The 19,488-nt window shown below is 41.7% G+C and overlaps 1 protein-coding gene and 1 long non-coding RNA gene across 2 annotated transcripts; one reads left to right on the top strand and one right to left on the bottom strand.

The window, feature by feature from the left end:
* Positions 1 to 637: 637 nt before the first annotated feature.
* On the bottom strand, positions 638 to 6,943 carry LOC140650249 (uncharacterized). Its single transcript, XM_072858326.1, has 3 exons — positions 6,832 to 6,943; positions 5,948 to 6,574; positions 638 to 5,071 (listed from the first exon to the last, which is right to left on the bottom strand). The coding sequence occupies exons 1-3, from the start codon at positions 6,872 to 6,874 to the stop codon at positions 2,403 to 2,405; spliced, it is 3,339 nt and encodes a 1,112-aa protein (XP_072714427.1). The 5' UTR covers positions 6,875 to 6,943; the 3' UTR covers positions 638 to 2,402.
* Positions 6,944 to 7,577: 634 nt separating this feature from the next.
* Positions 7,578 to 14,676, top strand: LOC140650250 (uncharacterized). Its single transcript, XR_012041905.1, has 3 exons — positions 7,578 to 7,615; positions 11,403 to 11,506; positions 14,505 to 14,676. It is a non-coding gene; the product is annotated as an uncharacterized lncRNA (long non-coding RNA).
* The last annotated feature ends 4,812 nt before the right edge of the window (positions 14,677 to 19,488 follow it).

Raw genomic sequence — 19,488 nt, 5'->3', positions numbered from 1 at the left:
ATGATTAAGCAGAGGCTTTGATTTTTGTTAAAACTCTGCAAGAATAAAGAAATACTACTTTTAGCTAGCAAAAAAAAAAATCAAGAACAGCCCCTGTCCTTATTTTAAAACGAGTATGTCTTTATATTTAAATTCCTCTGACTTGGGAGACTGACAATCACTTCCAATCCCCAAAAGTGCAGTGCATTGCATAAGGAACAGAGGGGAACCTCATGAGTCAAGAAACCCCTTATTTTTATGAGGCAACCACCTGGAATAATTATTTTTACAAACTCATCAAGCTCCATCTGAAAAGGTCTTCTGTTGCTCTTACAACTAAAAGAAACTTATGCTGTTTACAAACTCTTTCTAAAATTTTCTTCAGTGAATTTACCCCCTTAAATTGGGCTCCCTTCATCATTGTACACCATACTTTTAAACAATTATTCTCTATCAGATTTAGTTTTCCTAGGCTCATCTGATAGATAGGCTTACAATTCTCTTTACCATTTTTTTTTCTCTTTGCACCTGTTGTTTTGACTTTTTCTTCACATAAATGATCAGAAGTGTACAGTAATGCAGGTAAAAATTCCTCCACACTTGTACAACAGTGTTAGTATTTCCCAGAAATGCTTTTCTTTTATTCATATCAGGATAACATTCTTTTTTCTCACAACTGTATCAGGTGGTTAGCTCAATCATTCTAAGACCTGAATCGCTCATTCCCAAATGGTGACTTCCCAGCTTGTAGTAAAAACATCTGTAACCACCAGGGTTCAGAGTCACAGAAATTTATTTGTCTGATTTTACTGCAACTACAAAGAACTAGATCACTTAAATACCTTTGCTGATCTGGCCTTAAATACATGCATTATTCGTAAGTTTCAATCCACTCTTGGAAAATTGCATTCTGAATCACAGAACGGCCGCAGGACTTCTGGAGGTCATCTGGTCCAAACCCCTGCTCGAGCAGGGCCACCCAGAGCTGGTTGCCCAGGTCCATGTCCAGATGGCTTTTGAGTATCTCCAAAGAGAGAGACTCCACCACCTCGCTGGGCAACTGTTTCCAACCTGTCTCCTACCAAAAAGTCTCTGCAAGATATGTTCTATATTTATAAAGAAAAACATACATTTGAGAGCAGTAAAAAAGCAGTAGTTTCATGTTTACATTCTCTAAATTAAGCTATAGGTTTATTCTGCTGTTTCATGGACTGAACTGTAATGTTAGGGGACAGTTAGCACCAGCCCTTTGCCATTGTCTTTCCTCACACAAGAGGGTAACACCGCTGTTATCAATACCACTGAACATACTGCAGTCAGTGATGTCCACACAGAGTTTCTAGCACCGTATAACTCTGTAAAACAAGCAAAGATTTGCCTAGATTTGAATATAAAATGGAAGAAGCATCAATCTGTCTTCACCATACCAGGTAACAACTGCTGTTTGGCACAAGAGGTCCTTATACATGGCATTTTAGATGCACAGTAAAGCTCTTTAACAAAATAAATTTTACAGTTCAAGATACTGCTAACGTTTTCCACGTAACTAAGCAGTATTTGCAATATATCAGCAAGTAGTTAAATTAACAGAAGTTCTTTGAAAACTATGATATTGTCTATTTTAAGAAACAAAGAGTACAGTAACTACCAGCTAGAGAAAAGATAAGGCATTTCATACTAGATTAACATTAGACATGTACATAAAATTGAAGATTAATTTAAGGATTCTCAGTATCATAAAATATCTGATTACGGACAACATTATCACTTCTATCAGACTACTCAAAGAATTATCAGAAGTACAGACAAGATAACTTCCTAATAAACCTTTTATATATACATACAGAAAACATCTTCATATCCCAATTATCCACAAATCTTTTCCTTCTGTAATTTTGTGAGATACTATTTTTTTTTCTCTTGCAAGTATTGCAAGAGAACCTGGGAGTAAGGAATGCAGCTTTCAGCAGATCAGAGGTAGTATTAAGCCTCCAAACACACTGACAATTTTTAAATGAAAAGTTATTACTATACAATATAACGTGCACTTCCTTCCCTCCCTTTAAACATTCTTTCAGTTAGACAAGAGTTTTTTTAGTATTTATAAGAAAATAAGTGGCACAGCATAACTGTTTAGGCTGATGAACACTGGCCAAATCATAACTGACCTCATGGTATTAAGAAGTTACTCAGGCATGAAAAAGTGCCCCCAAGATCTGCTTTAGCACAGCCTGTGCTAGAACTGAAGCTCTCAGAAGAACCTGGAGCAAACCAGTACCCTGAGTTTCACTCTCTGGACCAAAACACTGGATGCATCCATTACCAGCCACCATTCTGGGGACAGCAGGGGAATGTAAAGCAATGAACAAATTCAGGACACGCAAACCTCTCCAGAACCGAGTGCCAACTTGCAATTCCCAAGCTTATATTCCAAGCTTATGTTGCCGCTTATGCTTTTCCAGAAGTTTTTTAGTAGGCAGCATCACATTACACTTTCCACACTTGTACTTTTTTGTATGTGTTTTTACATGCTTTTGGAAAGCACGTTTATCTACCGTAGAAAATTTACACCTTCTGCAGTGCAACTTTAAGTGAGTCAGTAAGTGGCGCTTCAGGTGGCTAGATGTGCGGAAAGCAACAGCACACTGACCACACTTGAATGGCTTCTCCCCTGTATGAATTCTCAAGTGTGGCTTCAAGTTTCCATTGTGGGCTGTGGAATAGCCACACTCTTCACACGTGTATGTTTTGACAGGTAGCTGAGTTCGTTCGTAGAGACAGCCAGTAGATGAGCTTTCCTCACAAGAGTGTGAAGCCAGATGCTGTTTCAAGGACAGCCATTTGTTTGTTGAATAGTCACAGTTCCTGCATTTGAGATACTCGATGTTAAAATGCGTGACTCTGTGTCTTTTCAGGTGACTGGAAGTACGAAACTTCTTCTGACAAACACTGCAGCTGTAAGGTTTCTCACCTGTGTGAGTTCTTACATGTAGTTCAAGGTTGCTTAAAATGTAAGTAGTGTACTCACACTCTGCACACTGATAGAATCGTGGCTGACTTTGTGCTAGCAAATCATTTTCTTTGCCCTGCTGGACATCTGGCTGTACTCCACAGACTTCCGAACCAAGCAAGGAATGGACACTGTTTGAACCTTCTGAGGAACCAAAATCTCTTTCTGGACATATGCCTACATGCATTTCATGATGCAATTCAAGATTCTCTAAACTGCTATCTACATAGAGGCAATGGCCAAACTCATATCCATTCTTTACGTGAATAAGGCTGTGTTTCTGCAAATGGTTTGATGTTTTAAATGTCTTATTGCATTCTTTACACACAAATGGTCCTTCATCTGTATGTATTTTTAGGTGCAGCTTAAAGTCACTATGAACAGCGGTAGCATAACTGCAGTGTTGGCACTTGTACATTTTGCATGTAGACAGACTGGAAGGCCACGTATCCTTTAAGTTTTCTACAAATCTATGATATGCATCATCATCTTGAACTTGTGAATGAGAGGCCTTGGACTTGAAGAGAAGTTCATCTTCGCAAATGACAGTGTCCATTTTGTATGAATTCAGAGGAACTTCTGATCTATTCCCAATAACAGGTAAGCTGTTGCTTCCATGGCTGTTTTCAGGGAATTTCTTTGCAGAGCACATTTTTGTATTGTCCCGCACATCACCTGCCTGCTCAAAGTCTACTTCTGAAGCCAGCATTCCCCCACTTAGACAATCATTTTCTTTACCAGAAAGAGAGAGAGAAACATGGTCCTGGGAATCACTGTCAACTTTGCATATTTTGCTTTTATGATATTCATTGCTCTGATTCGTATAACCATTAGCAGTAGCCTTAAACTGTTCATGAAACTTCTTATGAAAGCCAAGATGCCCTCTAGTGTAAAACACTATGTTACACTCATCACACGTATAATTCTTTAAAGGTCTTCGAGCTCTCTTTCTTCCACTTACGAAGTCGAGTTGCTGCTGCCCTTGGCATGTTTCTTTGCCTGCATGTAATCTTCTGTGTCTCTTTAACCCAGCATTGCTTGTGAATGCTGACTGGCAGAACTCACAGGAATATGGTTTAGCCCCCGTGTGTATGTAGCTATGCCTTACCATGCTTGCAAAATATAACGAAAAAAAGGTGCAAAACCTGCACTGGTACAGCTTATACCCAGCATGCCAGTACATGTGATTTAACAGATAGGATAAGCTAATGCAGGAGTAATCACACTGAGGACACTGGTAAGGCGGTCTCTCTTTATGTCCCTTCATGTGATGAGCAAAAATCCTAGGATTTGATGAAGCAAAGAAACAAATTTTGCAGGAAAAAGTAACTGGCACACTCAGAGGTGTAAAGTCCCTTTCAATTTTGATGAAAAATTTCTCATATTTACTTTCTTTTTTCTTGGTCTCAGATTTTCTTTCTTCAGATCTTCTCTGCCTAACTTTTCTTGCATTTATTCTGTTTTTTCTTGCCTTTTGCAACCTAGTCATTTTCTTATGAAATTTAAGGTGATTCTTAAGGTTGACAGAAAAGAAAAAGGTTCTTTTACAAAAGCAGCATTTATGTGTTTTCTTATCTTTATGAGCTGAATGAACATGTTTCTTTAGATGTGCACTGCATTTATACACAGAACTACAAAACCTGCACTTCAAATTCAATCTTTCATGCTTATTTATAGAACAAGATGCTTTAGAAAGAGGTTTGATAGTCACACTATTACTTAGCCATGCTAAACCTTCTTGCTGGCTTTGGAATTCTTCTGGGCTTGCATGAGGCGAAACACCTTTCTGTTGCCGATATTGTTTTCTAGGAAATGGTGTTAATGTCTTATAAATATGCTCTCCAGTAGTATTTGATTCAGCAGAAGTGGAAGTGTTCACCTCCGGTTTCCCTACATCTTTTATCAATTCCTCTGAAGCAGGAGAACATCCATTAAGAAACAGAGAAGAACAGTTATTGGTAAATTTCAGTTCTTCTTTCAAGCCATGTTCCAAAAGAGAACTCAGAGTTTCATCTTCAAATGTGCTTCTCTTTCTTTTTCTGTTATTAGCTTCATTATCTCCATTCTTTGAAGAATCAGGATCTACAGGGGGATAAAAAGTCACAAGCATGACATTCATACAACCACCAACATTCATGATTAATTGGTAGTAATAATCCCAAATTGTCTAACTACTTGCTTGCTCTTCACTCCTTTTGCTTCCTTAACATTTTCCTATCTCCACTTCTTTCCTAATGTCTGTCTCCATACTTCCCCCCCCGTTCCCCAACATTTAAATAATGTTTTAAGATAAGAAATCCTAGTTAGGCGCCTCCTTCTTTCCACTTCCTCTTTTCACTCAAAGCTCTGAATTTCACAGGCCGACACTGCATCCTCTACAGTTTTTAATGAGACAGCTTTATGCCAGAATTCCTATGAAAGTACTGTCACCAAACATTGCTAGGGCTCTATTCTCACAAGTACAATGCTCCTTCTGCTGCCTTCTATCTGTTAGAAGCAAAAGTTCTCTTAGTACTTCTCTACGTCTTTCTTCCTGAAGGACTTCCATCTGCTGTAAGGAATAGTGGAGTTTAAACCTAAATTATGCCTCTCCCAGTCTCTGCTTATGAGAGTTACTGCCTATTGGTTTTCTCTCTAATATCTCTAATTGGGATAAAAAAAACCTTTAACCTAAGTTTTTATTTTCACATCCTTTTCCCTAATGAAAGGCCACCCTTTTGCAAACTGCAGCAGAATGAAACAGTACTAATTTGTTGTAGTTTCACTATTTTTCACAGGGGTCTGTGAAATATAGCCAATATTCTCTTTTTGCTGCATACGATACTAATCTATGTTGAAATGCTTACTCTAAAATAAACAGGTTTGGCATTCTTCCTATACACTTTCCTACCCATTTCAAAAACTTGAGATTTACCAGATTTCTTAAAAACTCTTGCACTAGTCTTATTAAGAAGTTACCTTCCATTTCAACAATTGTCTCCATCTCCTTGTGGATTTCTGGTTGCTTCTGACTACCATGAGAAAGAACACTTGCAACACCAAGTTTCTCTTCATGTTTGGATATTGCTGCCAATGTCAACTGTCTGTTTGTCCTGATGGTATCATCTCTGCCCTCATTGCGAGCAGAGGAGAGGAGAGGAGGAATCTTCTGAAAGCCATCATCACCATCACATTCTTTTCTGTCACTGGTTTCATTTATCTCTGTAAGCTCTGTTTTGCAAGACAATGTAGGCAACAAATAATTTTGACTATATTTATCTGTGCCTGCATCACACCAGTCACTTAAAGATGATTTTGACCTGGTACACACACTCTCAGCAACACATTTTTCTTCAGAGTATTTCATACTATTATCCTTATTTGAAGTAGTCTTGTTTTCTTCCCAAATGCTTAAACTGTTACTGTCATTTGAAGGTGTCACATCACTTTTTAGGAAAACGCTATTGTTTAAGTTAACTGCCTCCTCATCCTCCTTCTTCAACGCGGGAACCAACGCTGCTTGCTCCTCAGCGTCATCTTGGAGAAAATCATCATCACTCAGCACAAAGACAGTGATTGGGAGAACAATTTCAAAGACATCCGACTCTGAGGGCAGAAAAAGAGAGTAGTAATACTATTTCCACAATACCTGAAGCAATCGCGGACCACCGACCCCTCTCTCCGCCCGCGCGTCGCCCAGTGCGCATGCGCAAGCCCAGGCCGCCGCCGCCGCACTTGCCCAGCTCACCCGCGGGATCGCAGTTAGCACATTCCCCCCCCCGCCCCCCCCGGGTCCCCCGCGCCCCTCAGCCCCCGCCCGGTCCGAGCCCCGCTGGGTCTCTACCAGGGAAACGGGCACCTACCGTTATCGTCCGCCGGCTCCGACTTCCCCTGCCCCACCGACATCTCCCGGCCCGTCCCGCACCGCGCTGCAGTCAGACAGCCCCAGGCTCACGGCCGCAGCGGCGTCGCGCATGCGCCAGCCTGGCGCGCGTGCGCACGGGGGCGGGGGACAGCGCTGCCCGTCGCGCGCTTTCTCAGTGGGCAGGAGGGAGGAGATGGAGGTGTGTACGCGGCTGCCGCTTCCTGATTGGAGGGAGCGACAGGGGGCGTGGCCTGAGAAGGGGTGGGGTGTCCACCTCGCTGAGGTAACTGCGGGTCGTGGCGCTCGGTCGTTAGTGTATCAGGGCGGTCGCTTTTAGGTGGTTTAAAAATCAGTTTAATCACCCATTACCTGGGCCAGAACACCTCAGCCGTGGGCAGGGAGGGGTTTTCAAAAGCTCTTCAAAATCTATTCCCATTTTAAGCAAAACAAAAAGATAAGGTAGCCCATCAACCAGGCGGTGGAGGGCTCGCACGTCTCGGTGCCCCCGAGCGTTCCTTAGTCACGCAGGAACACGAGACACGCTTGTGGTGGTCTGGCCATGGAAGCCCGTGTTTCCTTCGGCCCTGCTTCCCAGGAGGCGAGGTGGAGGTCTGAGGGTGTGCAGGGGAAGGGAGAGGCTGTTGCAGAGCAGGTCTGAGGACGTGTTTGCTGGGGGAGGAGGGGGAGCCGCGAGGTCTCCAGTTTACTGAGGCCGCTGTTTCCATAGATACCATGGACAATCCCTCAGAGATGGCTTCAGGAGTGAACTTCAGAGTGTGTTGGTGAGTGTCTGAGCTCAGATATTAGTGTACTGCTTTCCTGAAGGACATACAGAAGGAGGGGTTTCCTGGTCAGTGAATTTAAGCCCCTCTCGGGGCTTAAAGACTGCTTTGCCCCACTCTTACTTGCCCCTCTGTGCCAGGTCCTTGCCAACTCAGCTTATAAACTGAGGGAAAAACAAAGTCATTGTTATCATTAGGCCCAAAGGGTTTCACAGAAAGTGAAGTAAATTATTGTACTGGGTCTGGCTGCGAGAGTTAATTTGCTTCATAGCAGCCAGTGTGGTGCTGCATTTTGTATTTGTGACCAAAACAACGTTGATAATGCACCAGTATTTTGGCTGAACAGTGTTTGCACAACATCACGGGTTCACAGTTTCTCACTTTGCCCCCCCAGGGCGTAGGCTGGGGGGGGCAGGAGGATGGGAGGGGACAGAGCCGGGACAGGTGACCCAAACTTCCCAAAGGAGTTTGATCCAAATGATAGAGGCTCATTCTATACAGTATGACTACCTTGTGGGTTATTAACACTGTTTAGTTACAAATGTAAAACACAGCACCATGCGAGCTGCTGTGAGGAAAGTTAACTCCATCCCAGCCAGAGCCAGTGCAGATGCTGATGGCCGTCTCACAGAGCGATAGGAGATTTTGTTCCTTTTTTGCTATTTTTTGTTCCTTGTTTACTGCTCGACTACCCATGCTCTGGGGCTCTTGAGAGAAATGACAGCAAAGGAAGGTAAACTGAAATAAGAAGTAAACCAGTAATGAGTGTAACATTGGTTGTATTTACCCTGAAGAGATTGTTCTCAACCAGTCTGATGAGCCCTCAGGTGCTACCAAAAACTCACAGTCCCTTATAACAAAGTAAGTACGCAGTAAATCCCTCATGCAAGGCCTGGGAGAAAAGTGCTAGGGTTTGCTGAACCCAGTAGTCCACTGCATGGGAGGCTGCTGCAGCTCCATGCTCCCTGATCCAGCCAGTAACAAGGCTGAGCATGTACTCCCAAAAGGCACTCACGCATTCATACACCCAGTACACAAATATATATATACATATCTAAGTATGCATATACACACGTGGTCAGCCACACAGATAAACGTGGACAGAAAGCACAAAGCACTCGCACAAATATGAATGGTGTGGATGGCCTGATCCTGTTCCTCCTCACTGCCTGATCACTGTGGGATTCTGCTAATGGAATGGGTATACATACATATCTACATATATATGTGCATATTATATATATGTATATATGTACACATAGTATGGATCATTGCAATAGCTGGTGCAATAGCTGGTGCAATAGCTCAAAGTCTTGTTTATGGGCAAAGAAGCAGCACACCTTATATCTATATATCAAGATAAGAATTTGTTAGCACAATTGATATCTTAACAGTCTAATTCAAGAATCATTATTAGTCTAGATCTAATTATTAGGAAAAAAAGAAATAATAAGATTGCACTTAGAATACTTCTGTGGAGAAGAAATCTCAATAATAGTAATGCAATTAAAACTGTAAAACATGCCCTTAGTTTCTATCACTTTTTCTTACTGTTACACTCACCCTTTCATTGTTTCTCCGGGTATTAAAGTCAGAAGTTTTTGACTGTGAGGAGGATAACACTGAAATTGTCATCCTCAAGTCCTTCATTACGAAGACTATGATGTTGATGTTGCTGGTTTCTTCTTCCTGTGGTAGTTGATATTCATGTTCACCCCCCATACTTAACAGTCCATAAGCTGTGAGTGACAGAATCTGTCCTTAATTCATGGTAATTCCCCAGTTCATTAAGGCGAGTATCCACCTTGTGGTCCATAGACTGGAAACATGCCTATTTGTTACTTTTCCTGACACAGTGTACTTCAAGGGTCTATGTTTTTTCTGAAATGTAATTGGACTGTCTCCTATGATATAAGACCAGTCTTCTAAGGTCCATATCGGCACCACATGCTTTTTCACACCAAATGAACTGTTCTCAATGTTAGTGAGGGCATAGTGAGGGCATATACCATAGCTTGTTGCTTCTTTCCCGTTTTTTGTGATAACATGGCTCCCTACATCTAGAGTGGTTACAAACTGCAAATGAAATGGTTATGCTGGATCAGAAAATCGTCATTCAGGTGCGTATGCTAAGTTCATTTTCAAAGCTGATTGGGCTTAAGCTTGATCTGGTTCAGATTCCCAGTCCTGTTTTTTCTTTAAAAAGTTAAAGGCTTACAATTTCTGCAAACATGGGTATAAAATCTCTAGAAAAGGTAAATATTCCCAGGCTTAACTCATGCAAATTTGTATGTGCAGGGAGCTTTCCTCTGGGCAAAGGACAGTTTGCCATAACACCCCCCACAACCCCAGAATGAAATTACTTGCCTTAGGAGGAGCAGGGGAAGGGTGAGCACACCACCAGGAAAATGGGGGAAACTAAGTGTGTGTAAAACAATTTCAATTAATTATTATTTCTTTTTTCTGAAAAATTATATCTCAAATAATAATGAATAGACTCTTAAGATATGAATTATGCAAACAACAAGTTCTGTGTTTGGCTCCTGCCTGAGCTACAGCCCTGTGGCGTCACAGCGCTGACTGTGCCTGGCCATGGACCCACTAACATGGACCCTGACCCCGACCCGTGGGCTGGCTGCCTGGCCTGGCCTCAGGGCTGCCTCAGCCCCATGGACTTGCCCCATCTATTGCTGAGCTGTGCCTGACCCTGGCTACTCTCATGGCGCCTGATCCTGACCATGACTTGCTGGCTTGTGTTCCCAACCTAACCTTGGACCTGCCCCATCACTGTTTGGCGATCTGAGCTCTTCCTTGATCCAGGCAGCCACCCCCGGGCCTGCCCTCTTCCCTTGCTGGGGGCAGAGGGACAGACCCTGGCTGGCAAGGTCCTTGTCCTGCCAGCCCAGGGATCCCCTCTGCTCCCAGCACCCCGGTCCTGAGCGAGCAGCCAGCCTGCGCAACACCCTGACAGTATTTTATCACCACCCCTAGGTTGTGATCCCAGGTCCTCCACTGCTAGAGGATTTCCAGTTCTTATTTTACAGGCTCTGTACTCATTAATTGTTCCTCCAGAAGAAAGTGGCACATTCAGCCATTCCAATAAGAGGAATTTCCCATATTCCCTATCTTCTTCCTTCCCCCCATAAAAAGCATGTAAGGACCTAATTACAGGTCTTCACTTCAGTGCTTTGCTTCCTGACATACATGCAGCAGCACCCATTTATTTTTTTTTATCAACAGGCAGGCATTGTGTATGTAGGTCACTTCAGTACTGCTTTGGGTTGTATTAAAGTGTAACATGTTTAACATGCAGCGATGTTTGATTAGGTCTGATCAAAACATGCATGGATATTAAATAAAGGCAAAGACAAGGTGTAACCTTCTCTATCCAGTTAAAATTCAATCAAATCCCTGCTAACTTTGGCACGTAGCCAATCATCGTTTGCAAAAAAAATTGTTTTATATGCACAGAAATGTCAACAGCTAGAAAGCTAAAAGAGGGTAGAGAAAGGCAGTACCATCCAAAGCTAAATGTGTGCTTACTTCTAAGTTTCTCTACTGTACTTTTCTGCCTTCTGTGAATGCTAGCCAGGTGCATACTAGGCAGAGTGATTTTCTTGTACATACAGGTATGCTGGTAGCCTTTATTCTAGGAGCCTTTCTTTTTAAAATAAAGTGGCCTTTCCTAAATGCAGGGTTGCAGTCCCCTTTGAACAGAAGACAACATGAAACTCCAGGACAGTTAGAATGAATAACTGAAATACCCATCTTTCTCCTGCCTTTACAGGTAGAAACATTGGTTCAGTTTGTGAAACACAGATGGCATAGTTATATTTTCAAACAGAAGTGGCAAAACCTCTTGGCGGGAGCATTGTCAAAACTCTCCTAACTGTGAGTATTAAATTAGGCAAAGATGGGAGGAATATTGGCTTCTGTGTTTCAGCTCTCGGGGTAAGAAGACTTGTTGATACTCCAGGCTGGGTGAAGCAGATGCTGGGGTGAGCAGGATGTCTTGCCTGGACTTTTTCCTGCCACAGCAATCCACAGGACGCCCTTCTTCTTGTTCCTCCTATGCAAAAATAAAAGGAACACAACAGCCTCCTCCTGCCAGGTTCGGCTGATTCTCCACAAGAGGGCTCTGCGGCCACAAGTTTGCTCCATGGAGGTGCTGAGAAAGGCTCTGCAATATAAGACCCTGAAAATACACGAGAGATTACAAATAATTCTGTCCCTGTTCAGCTGGTCCAGAACATCTCTTGTGGAAAGGGGGGCAGATAATATCTGAATTTCAAGTAGAAATTAAGGAGGAAAAATACATCATCTCAGTTGTAGTTATCAAAGCTAATGGAAAGGTAATATCCCACACATTTGTTATTTCATTTCATAGGTGACTTTCAAAATGCACAAAACCCAGCTGTTTTAAAGAGACTAAACTGCAAGAAATCCTTTGTGAATAGGATTTATTTTTTGGCTGTGAGTCATGTCTGAATTCTCAGTGATGTACATGTTGATTTCTTGTAGTGATTTGTGTCTCAGCCATTTGCTGAATCTTCCCCCCGCCCCCCCCAAGCTAGTTCCAAATTTGCATTTTAAAAGAGCAGGGGTTGACAGCTGAAAAGGATGTCACAACTCAGACAGCTGGTGTTTCTTGTAACCTGGGTCTGCATCTGAGGAAATGCAGAAAATGAGGATAAGAAGAACTTAATTGGGAATGTTCTAGTTTCTCGTATATTCTCACTGGAAGGGGATTAATAGCTGTTTCCATTCTTTCTTTCTTAAAGCATGAACTTTTAAACAATCTTATTTGAAAAATATTTCCCCCACAAAAAAACCCACAGCAAAACTCTGTGCAAACTTTACAAAGCTATAAATGACAAGACTTTTTCCTTGAAAGTGAATATTTCCAGTTTTTCTTAAAGTAACAAACTATAACTCTCAGCCTAGTCCTATTATTTCTGGCTAAAGAATAAATCTGACCTGTGGAAAGAGAGTCTGGGGAACGATGAAGCTGCCTTTCCACACCCATTGCACAAAACTATGTTCTGCAATATCAGCTTGCAGTGGAGTGATAGAAATCTGCCTGCAACAGTGCTTGTACCCACAGTCCAGCATGAAAAAAAAAAAAGAGTTGTGGAAAATATTTTGTAAGGAATCTGTGATTCCTGCATCTCTGCTTTCTAACTCTGTGATAAATCTAAGAGAAAGAGGGCATCTTCAGATCCACTGTTAACTGGAGGAGGAGTTGCCACTTATTATTAATAGCCGAAAGTCTTTATGAGCTTCATTTATGATTATCAGTGCATGTGTGTGTCTTGGCCAATGAATGTTCCATTGATTTCCTAGACAGCAGTGACAGAAACAGGAAAATGCATATGAGATATTATGTTTTTGAAAAACGTACTTTGAGAAAAAACAACCCATCAACCTACAGCTTTATGTCTGCAAGATAAAAATCAGACATTGATTTGTACTGAAACTTTGTGTGTGCTGATTAACAGCCAAATATGTATCTTGTATTTATGGAAGATAATAAATTTTGAAAAACAATATGGAAGATATCAGACACTATGAGAAAGTGAAGTATCCCCAATAAAATGTAATTATTTGAAGTGTGGATTTTTGACATCTCTGTGGGGCCAGAAAGGTGCCCCAGATTTATCTCAACTAACATAAGGTATTGACCTGAAACGTGTAATTTGAGAGTGCAGTCACTCTAGGCTGCTTCTAGAGCAGTGTTTTTTATCCTCTTGTATCTAATGCTGTACGTTGGAAGGGCCTGTGACAGTAATTTCGTGACATCTTACATCAGTATGCTTCAGTTTGCCAGCCAGGGCTCTCTACCTCCAAGAGGGAGCAGTAAGGCTTCTGCAAGCTGAAGAAGGTTGAAAACCATTGCTGTACAGGGAGAGCAGAGGTGAGGTACTCTACTAGAGATCAGCTAGACTGCATCACCTTTTAGAGTGTGTCTGTCTTGATTATGGAAAAACCTATGGAAATTACACTCCTAATATGCAAGTTTTGGCTATCAGACTAAAATAAGGTGGAATACGTGTGGCCCTCTGCCTCTCTATCTGTTTGCATAGTACCTTGCTTAGTGGAGCACAGCCTGATTACAGTCTCTGAGTGCTGCTGCTGTATAAATACTATTATTGCAGCAGTTGCACATGCCACTTCATATTTCATGCTCCTGATTCCATTTCTGTTAGTGGCTGTGTGTCATTATCACTCACACAGATACCGGCAGAACCTGTCATTTGTAAATGCTTGCAGATGGCAATACAAGTCCTTCCTAGGCATTACAACGTACTGTTTAAAATCTTAAGACAAATATGGTCATCTGTCGACTCTTTCAGATTGTCATCTGGCCACAGACATCCACTGCTCCTAGTAATTTCAGCTAAACCTTTGGGGGTTTGGCACGTAACAAAAAATCAAGCTGGAAATATCTTATTTGAGCAAAAAGCCTGAAACCCCAGGGATAAAAGATAATGTCACTTTTAGACCAGGGAGAGTCAGAGAATTGTTCCCAGGAAAATAATGTAAGAGCAGTTATGGTCTGGCAATTAGAGCAGGAAAAGTGGTAGCTGAATACAAATCCAGCTGTAAAAGCGTAGAAACAGGCGGGATGAGTTGGGAATGGAATCATTCATTGATCGGCTAATGTAAAGAAAGAAAATATCTCTCTAGAAGGGTTGGTCAACACTGTATCAGCTGTATTAGGACTGTGAGGTACAACTGAGAGCTTTTTAAAAGCCAGAACATTGCAATAACAAACCAAGGCTTAGTAACTAAAGGGCTTCTTTTATTGTACAACCTGCTGGGTTGTTGTTTTTCTCTTTTTCACACTGCCACTGACTCTTCCTTTTTTTTTTTTTTTTTTTGCAAACAGCTTCACTAAAGTCTGTTCCAGAGGGAAGAGAAGAAAACACATCAGTGAAGAGCTAGCCATTGACAAAGAACTGAGCAACACTTAGGGACAGAGCCTTCTAACACCAAACACCCATGGAGAGATGCAGCTGGGGACTGAAAGAGTCACACGAAGTCCCCAGCACACTCTTCTCTTCAATACTTTCTGCCCCAAGCTGATCTCCTTGTCATTAAGTTCACCTTGAACTTATTGAAACTATGACTAGGGAAGAAATTCAATCTTATGGTTAGGGCATAGGAGCCAGGAAGTTTGATTTCCACTCCTGATTTTTTGTGCAGGTTTGTGTTGATCACTGTTATTTGTGAAGTGTTTCAAGTTCTTCACATTGCTTGAATTGAACAGTGCAGTGCTATTATGTAAGTACAGCTCTTAGTAATTGGAAACAGTTTGATTGATTGCCATACACAGCATTTCCCTAAATCAGGAGACAAATATATCCAAGGTAGAACCTAGGAAAACCTGGAAATACATGGCCCTTTCTCTGGTAAATTGAGCATGGTCCATTCTATGGTGAATTTGGTCTTTCTCTCTCCTTGCAGTTCTCTTGTGCCTTTCTGATGTGAGGGACAGAGAATCTCTGCCAGCAGGGACACCAATCTGAGAACTCCTGAATCAAAGGATTGCTTTTTATAAAGCCACACTTAGACACCAGTCTGATACCGAAGTTGCTGTTTTTGAACGTATGCAGGAAGAACATACTAAAAACTAAATGTTGTTTCCTGTTTTGATCTGAACAATTAGCCAAAATTTCTGGGTTGTGGGCTTTGTTGCAGTTTGAGAGAGGAACAAGAAATGATACCAAATATTTCTGTCATGCAGTCCTGGTCACAGCTGTTTCCCTAGAAGGGAGGTAGTCCTGGAGGTCCTGTGTCTTAAATACATGCTACATTCCCTTCATCTCTTGCCCATGTTCTGCAAGAAACATCGCAGAATCTGCACTTCCCTCTGCTCTTATTTCTATTCTTTTGCAGTCTTCTGTCCCTTTTTTCTACCTACCAGGTTTCTTTTTGCATTCCCCACATTCCCATCTTTCCTTCTGCTCTCTTTCCCTGTTCTTCCTCTCCTAAACCTTTTCACTCCCCGTCTTATCCTCATTTTTCAGAAATCTTCATTCGACTCTGTTCGCACCTTTCTTTGCATGGTAGGGACTCCAGCAATTCCTTCTGCTCTCTGTATCACTGACCGTCACTTTGGTGACCTGCAGCTTCTTGGAGAAATCTTTACAGGGAAGGCCTTGCTTAGCTGCAGTGACCCCAGGGTGGATATGGCTAATGATCCAAGGGATGGTGGGAAAAGGAGCTGTGCTAGGAGGAGCTCCTTGTCACACTGGACAATACAGCTGTCAAACTAAGTCTCTCCTGAGCACGTATAAACTCATTTTTCCAGGGGCTCAGAGCTGTGTCATGCTTGGGAGAACATAATGAAAACAGCCAAAGACACAACATTGTCCCCAGGGTTACATGTGTGGTTCGATTTCAGGTTCCTGCTTCAAAGCACAGAAATGCTAGAGTTTTTCAGCAACAGTGTACGACTGATTGTCTCTTTTTTTTATTATTTTACATACACAAAATATTTCTTAACATTGGTCTTGGAAATGACTGCATTTTTTTATTGAACCTTCCTGAAAAAATATCAATGTGAAACAAATGTGGCAAAGGTAATTTCAGCTTGACAGTTCCAGCATAGCAAGACTTTATTGTGGAAAGTGTGAGTAAATCTTAATATAGGATATTGGTGCCTCTGCCTTCGATAATAATTGGAAAACTGAACATTAAAATACTGACAGTTTAACAGAGAGTAATGAGCCATCAGTTGTCAAAAATAATATTGTAGGAAAAGGTCAGCTGTTTGGGAAAGCAAGTGCCTGTGGATTCACAAGGTTAATCACAAAAATAAGTGTATCGCTGCCAAATTGTCAGTTGCTGGGTAACCCACAGCTGAAGGAAAGTATATTTGCTTAATGGGAGGAATTTAATGATTTACCATCTGTGTGAAGTTTTCTTCAGTGGAGCATGTAAGACAGAAACACGTGTTGTACAGACAAGAAGCAACCTGCTTTCTTGGTGGAGTTCAGGTTATGATTAAGACATGAGGCTCAGTCCAGTTACCTGCACATAGGTAGGCGCCTTGGGCTGTTTGAGAAGCCCTAGGGTACCCTACTGGTTCTTCTGCTGCTGGTCTAGAAAGAGCAGGTATCCGAATTGTGTCAGATCGGCCAGCCCTGTGAGGGTGTCTCCCGTATCACAGAGCATTTAAAATGGTGCTGGAAGTCCATCTATGAACTGACTCAAGTCCTTAAAATGAGATTGAGCTACAGATTAAGAGACCTGCACCACATGTGTCTACAGGTGCAGCAGATGTTTAAGCTCCTGTTATAGACGGTAGACCCTAGGGAGTAATTAAGCTGATCAGCCACTACAGACATGGTTCAGTTGCCTCAACATTCGAGGTGCCATAGGGCATGTGACACATCTGTGTGGGCTGGCAGATATGACAGATACGATAGGAAAATGAGCCTTTCTGAAAGAGCATCTGTAGACCAGGCAAGATAAATCAGGGCATCTCAAACGGCTTGACACTTTTATTTAGGCAATGCAGTCTACCTGCTACATTTGGTCAGCTAATCTCTCTGTAGGCTCCGTTGATAACATTGGCTGCAGGCTCAATTCAGTTGGCTGAACATGAATTACAATAAAAAGTTCCTTTATTTAGTTTTTATATATCCCTAATGGACTTAAAATAACTTAAAATAAAACATCCACACCAGATAAAGTAAACTACACATGATTTATTTATGGAAAAGTTTCTTTACGGGCACAAAGATTGAAGACCAACCTGAAAAAATGATAAACAGAACTTGATGGCTAAGGCACCTCGTTCAAAATGGAGAATGTTCTGCTTGCTTTTGACTGGATATTATTTGATTGTTTAGCTGCTCTTGACATGGTTTTTGCATGTGGCAGGGCTTTTTTTGCTGATTGGAGGCCTTTTGGTGTGATCTGGTCATGCCCTATTGTGAATTTCTCTTACCCACCAAAACTGGGTGGTTAGATCCCAGCTGCCATTTGGAAATTATCCATCCATCTCTCTCTATCTGCCAGGCTACACCAACAAATGAAACAGTGACAGACACCTGCACAGGGCAGTAGAACTCAATCCATCTGTATCGTCAACAAGGTACTGGCCTGGCTTGGATCCAGGCAAACGAAAACTCTCCTAAGCAATTTCCAGGAGCAGTTTAGGAGTTAGCATGGGCCAGGGACAAATTCCCAGGACAGAGAGCAAGGCAGAGAAACAAACAGACGGAATGACCAGAGAAGATTAAGTTCCTTACTAAATCAGGTGAAAACCTCTAGTACCAGTGAAGTCATCTAGAATCACAATTGCTACAAAATAAAACAAAACCGGGCCAATCAGAACTGAATACACCTTTTCTCCTCTTTTGCCTATTCTTAGAATAATGTATTTCCTCACCTATCTACCCTTCCGTAGGGCTTCCTTTAAACTAGACACCTAAGGCCCTTTGTATGGATGAAAGAGAAGTAGGCACCTTTCATGTGCATCTGACCTTTAGATGTCTATTTTAAAAGAAGACGAGACTTTCACCTGGAAATACATGTTGTAGTGTGTAAAGGGGATGTAGACTAACTTAGATGACTCCCATCCAAATGTACCTCCGTAATTTCCTGAGAAGCTTCTATCTGCAAGCTTAGTCCACTAACCACTAAAGTCCTCAGTAGGAGAGACTAAATGGGTACATGCAGAACAAGAAACCTCAGAGTTAGGACTTCTGTTCTGGGCTGCAAAAAAGATATTTCTTCTGACTACATAAAAAGATATTTTGTCTGACTGTAACATACAAGTAGCATTATTTTTTTTATTTCATAAGTTTTCTTAAAAATTCACTCCAAAACCTAAACTATATGCTGATCAGATGTGGCTTACGGAATTATAGTCAGCTTGGTTACTTTTCTGCAGTTAGGAGGAGTGTCTCAACTGAAAACAAAACAGATAAATGGTTTTTCAGCTGTTTTTCAACTTTGTTATGTATTCTGCAGCTCCTTCATGATCACAGCAAAAACCAACTATATTATTCATGCTGACAAGATTGAAAATTATTGAAAATTATGGAAAAGGAGAAACCAAAGCTTTTTGTGTTTGCAGCCTTTTCCCCAGCTAAACACATCAGGTCCCTCCTAGCCTATTTTTGTATTTTTCTTCCAGCTTAGATTATTGCATCCTAAAATAGTTTAGGTTATACTTTTAATAATGGAAAAACACGAGGGGCATTTTATCTGATACCAAAATTCTCTCCAGAATTGATTTTCCCCTGCATGTTGCAGCGTAAGTCTGGCTTCAAGCGAATTCCATTAATGCAAGTACAAAATACTCCTTTTTTCCATCATTTTGTCTTGCGTAAGTGACAGTTACACAGCATGTTAGAAGTGATTGAGGCTTTCACTGAGTGGTATGGACTTCTCATTAGAGTAGGATGATTACTAGGGTGACTTATCAGTCAAAAGGCATTATATTTGCAATGGCTATGTTATAATTAAGCACAGATGAAACCCACAAGCAAGCATTGCTCTGAAAAATACAGTTCCCATAATGCTGAATTGAAGGAACTTTCCAAGGAAAGGGGCTAGGAAGAAACTTACCTGGCACACATGATTTCTCTGAACTGTCCCAAGCCACTAGCTTGTGGTGCTTCCCCAAAGACCAACCTGTGACATGCTATAGGAAGACACTTCATTCTTTCCCCGGCAGACAAAAACAGCACTTGGGGTTTTTGCAGAGGGTCATTTGCTGTGCCTGCATTTAGCTTATATTCCAGAAGCGGCAAAGTTCACATCGACAGACTTCTCCCTAGCTAAAGTTACCTGGAGTAGTCGTGGTTCACTCAGAAACAAACCAAACCATATTTCTGTTAGACAGGCTTCTCCCC

The sequence above is a fragment of the Ciconia boyciana genome, chromosome 3, assembly GCF_034638445.1.
Source record: "Ciconia boyciana chromosome 3, ASM3463844v1, whole genome shotgun sequence".
In the NCBI taxonomy this organism is placed as follows: Eukaryota; Metazoa; Chordata; class Aves; order Ciconiiformes; family Ciconiidae; genus Ciconia; species Ciconia boyciana.
This window is presented reverse-complemented; position numbering and strand designations above follow the sequence as displayed.

What these genes read in the sequence shown, in the direction of transcription:
- LOC140650249 (XM_072858326.1), bottom strand. Translation starts at nt 6,874, where the DNA reads ATGTCGGTGGGGCAGGGGAAGTCGGAGCCGGCGGACGATAACG. An exon ending in GGAGCCGGCGGACGATAACG is followed by an intron (nt 6,575 to 6,831) that starts GTAGGTGCCCGT and finishes TTCTGCCCTCAG; the next exon opens with AGTCGGATGTCTTTGAAATT. An exon ending in GACAATTGTTGAAATGGAAG is followed by an intron (nt 5,072 to 5,947) that starts GTAACTTCTTAA and finishes ATCCCCCTGTAG; the next exon opens with ATCCTGATTCTTCAAAGAAT.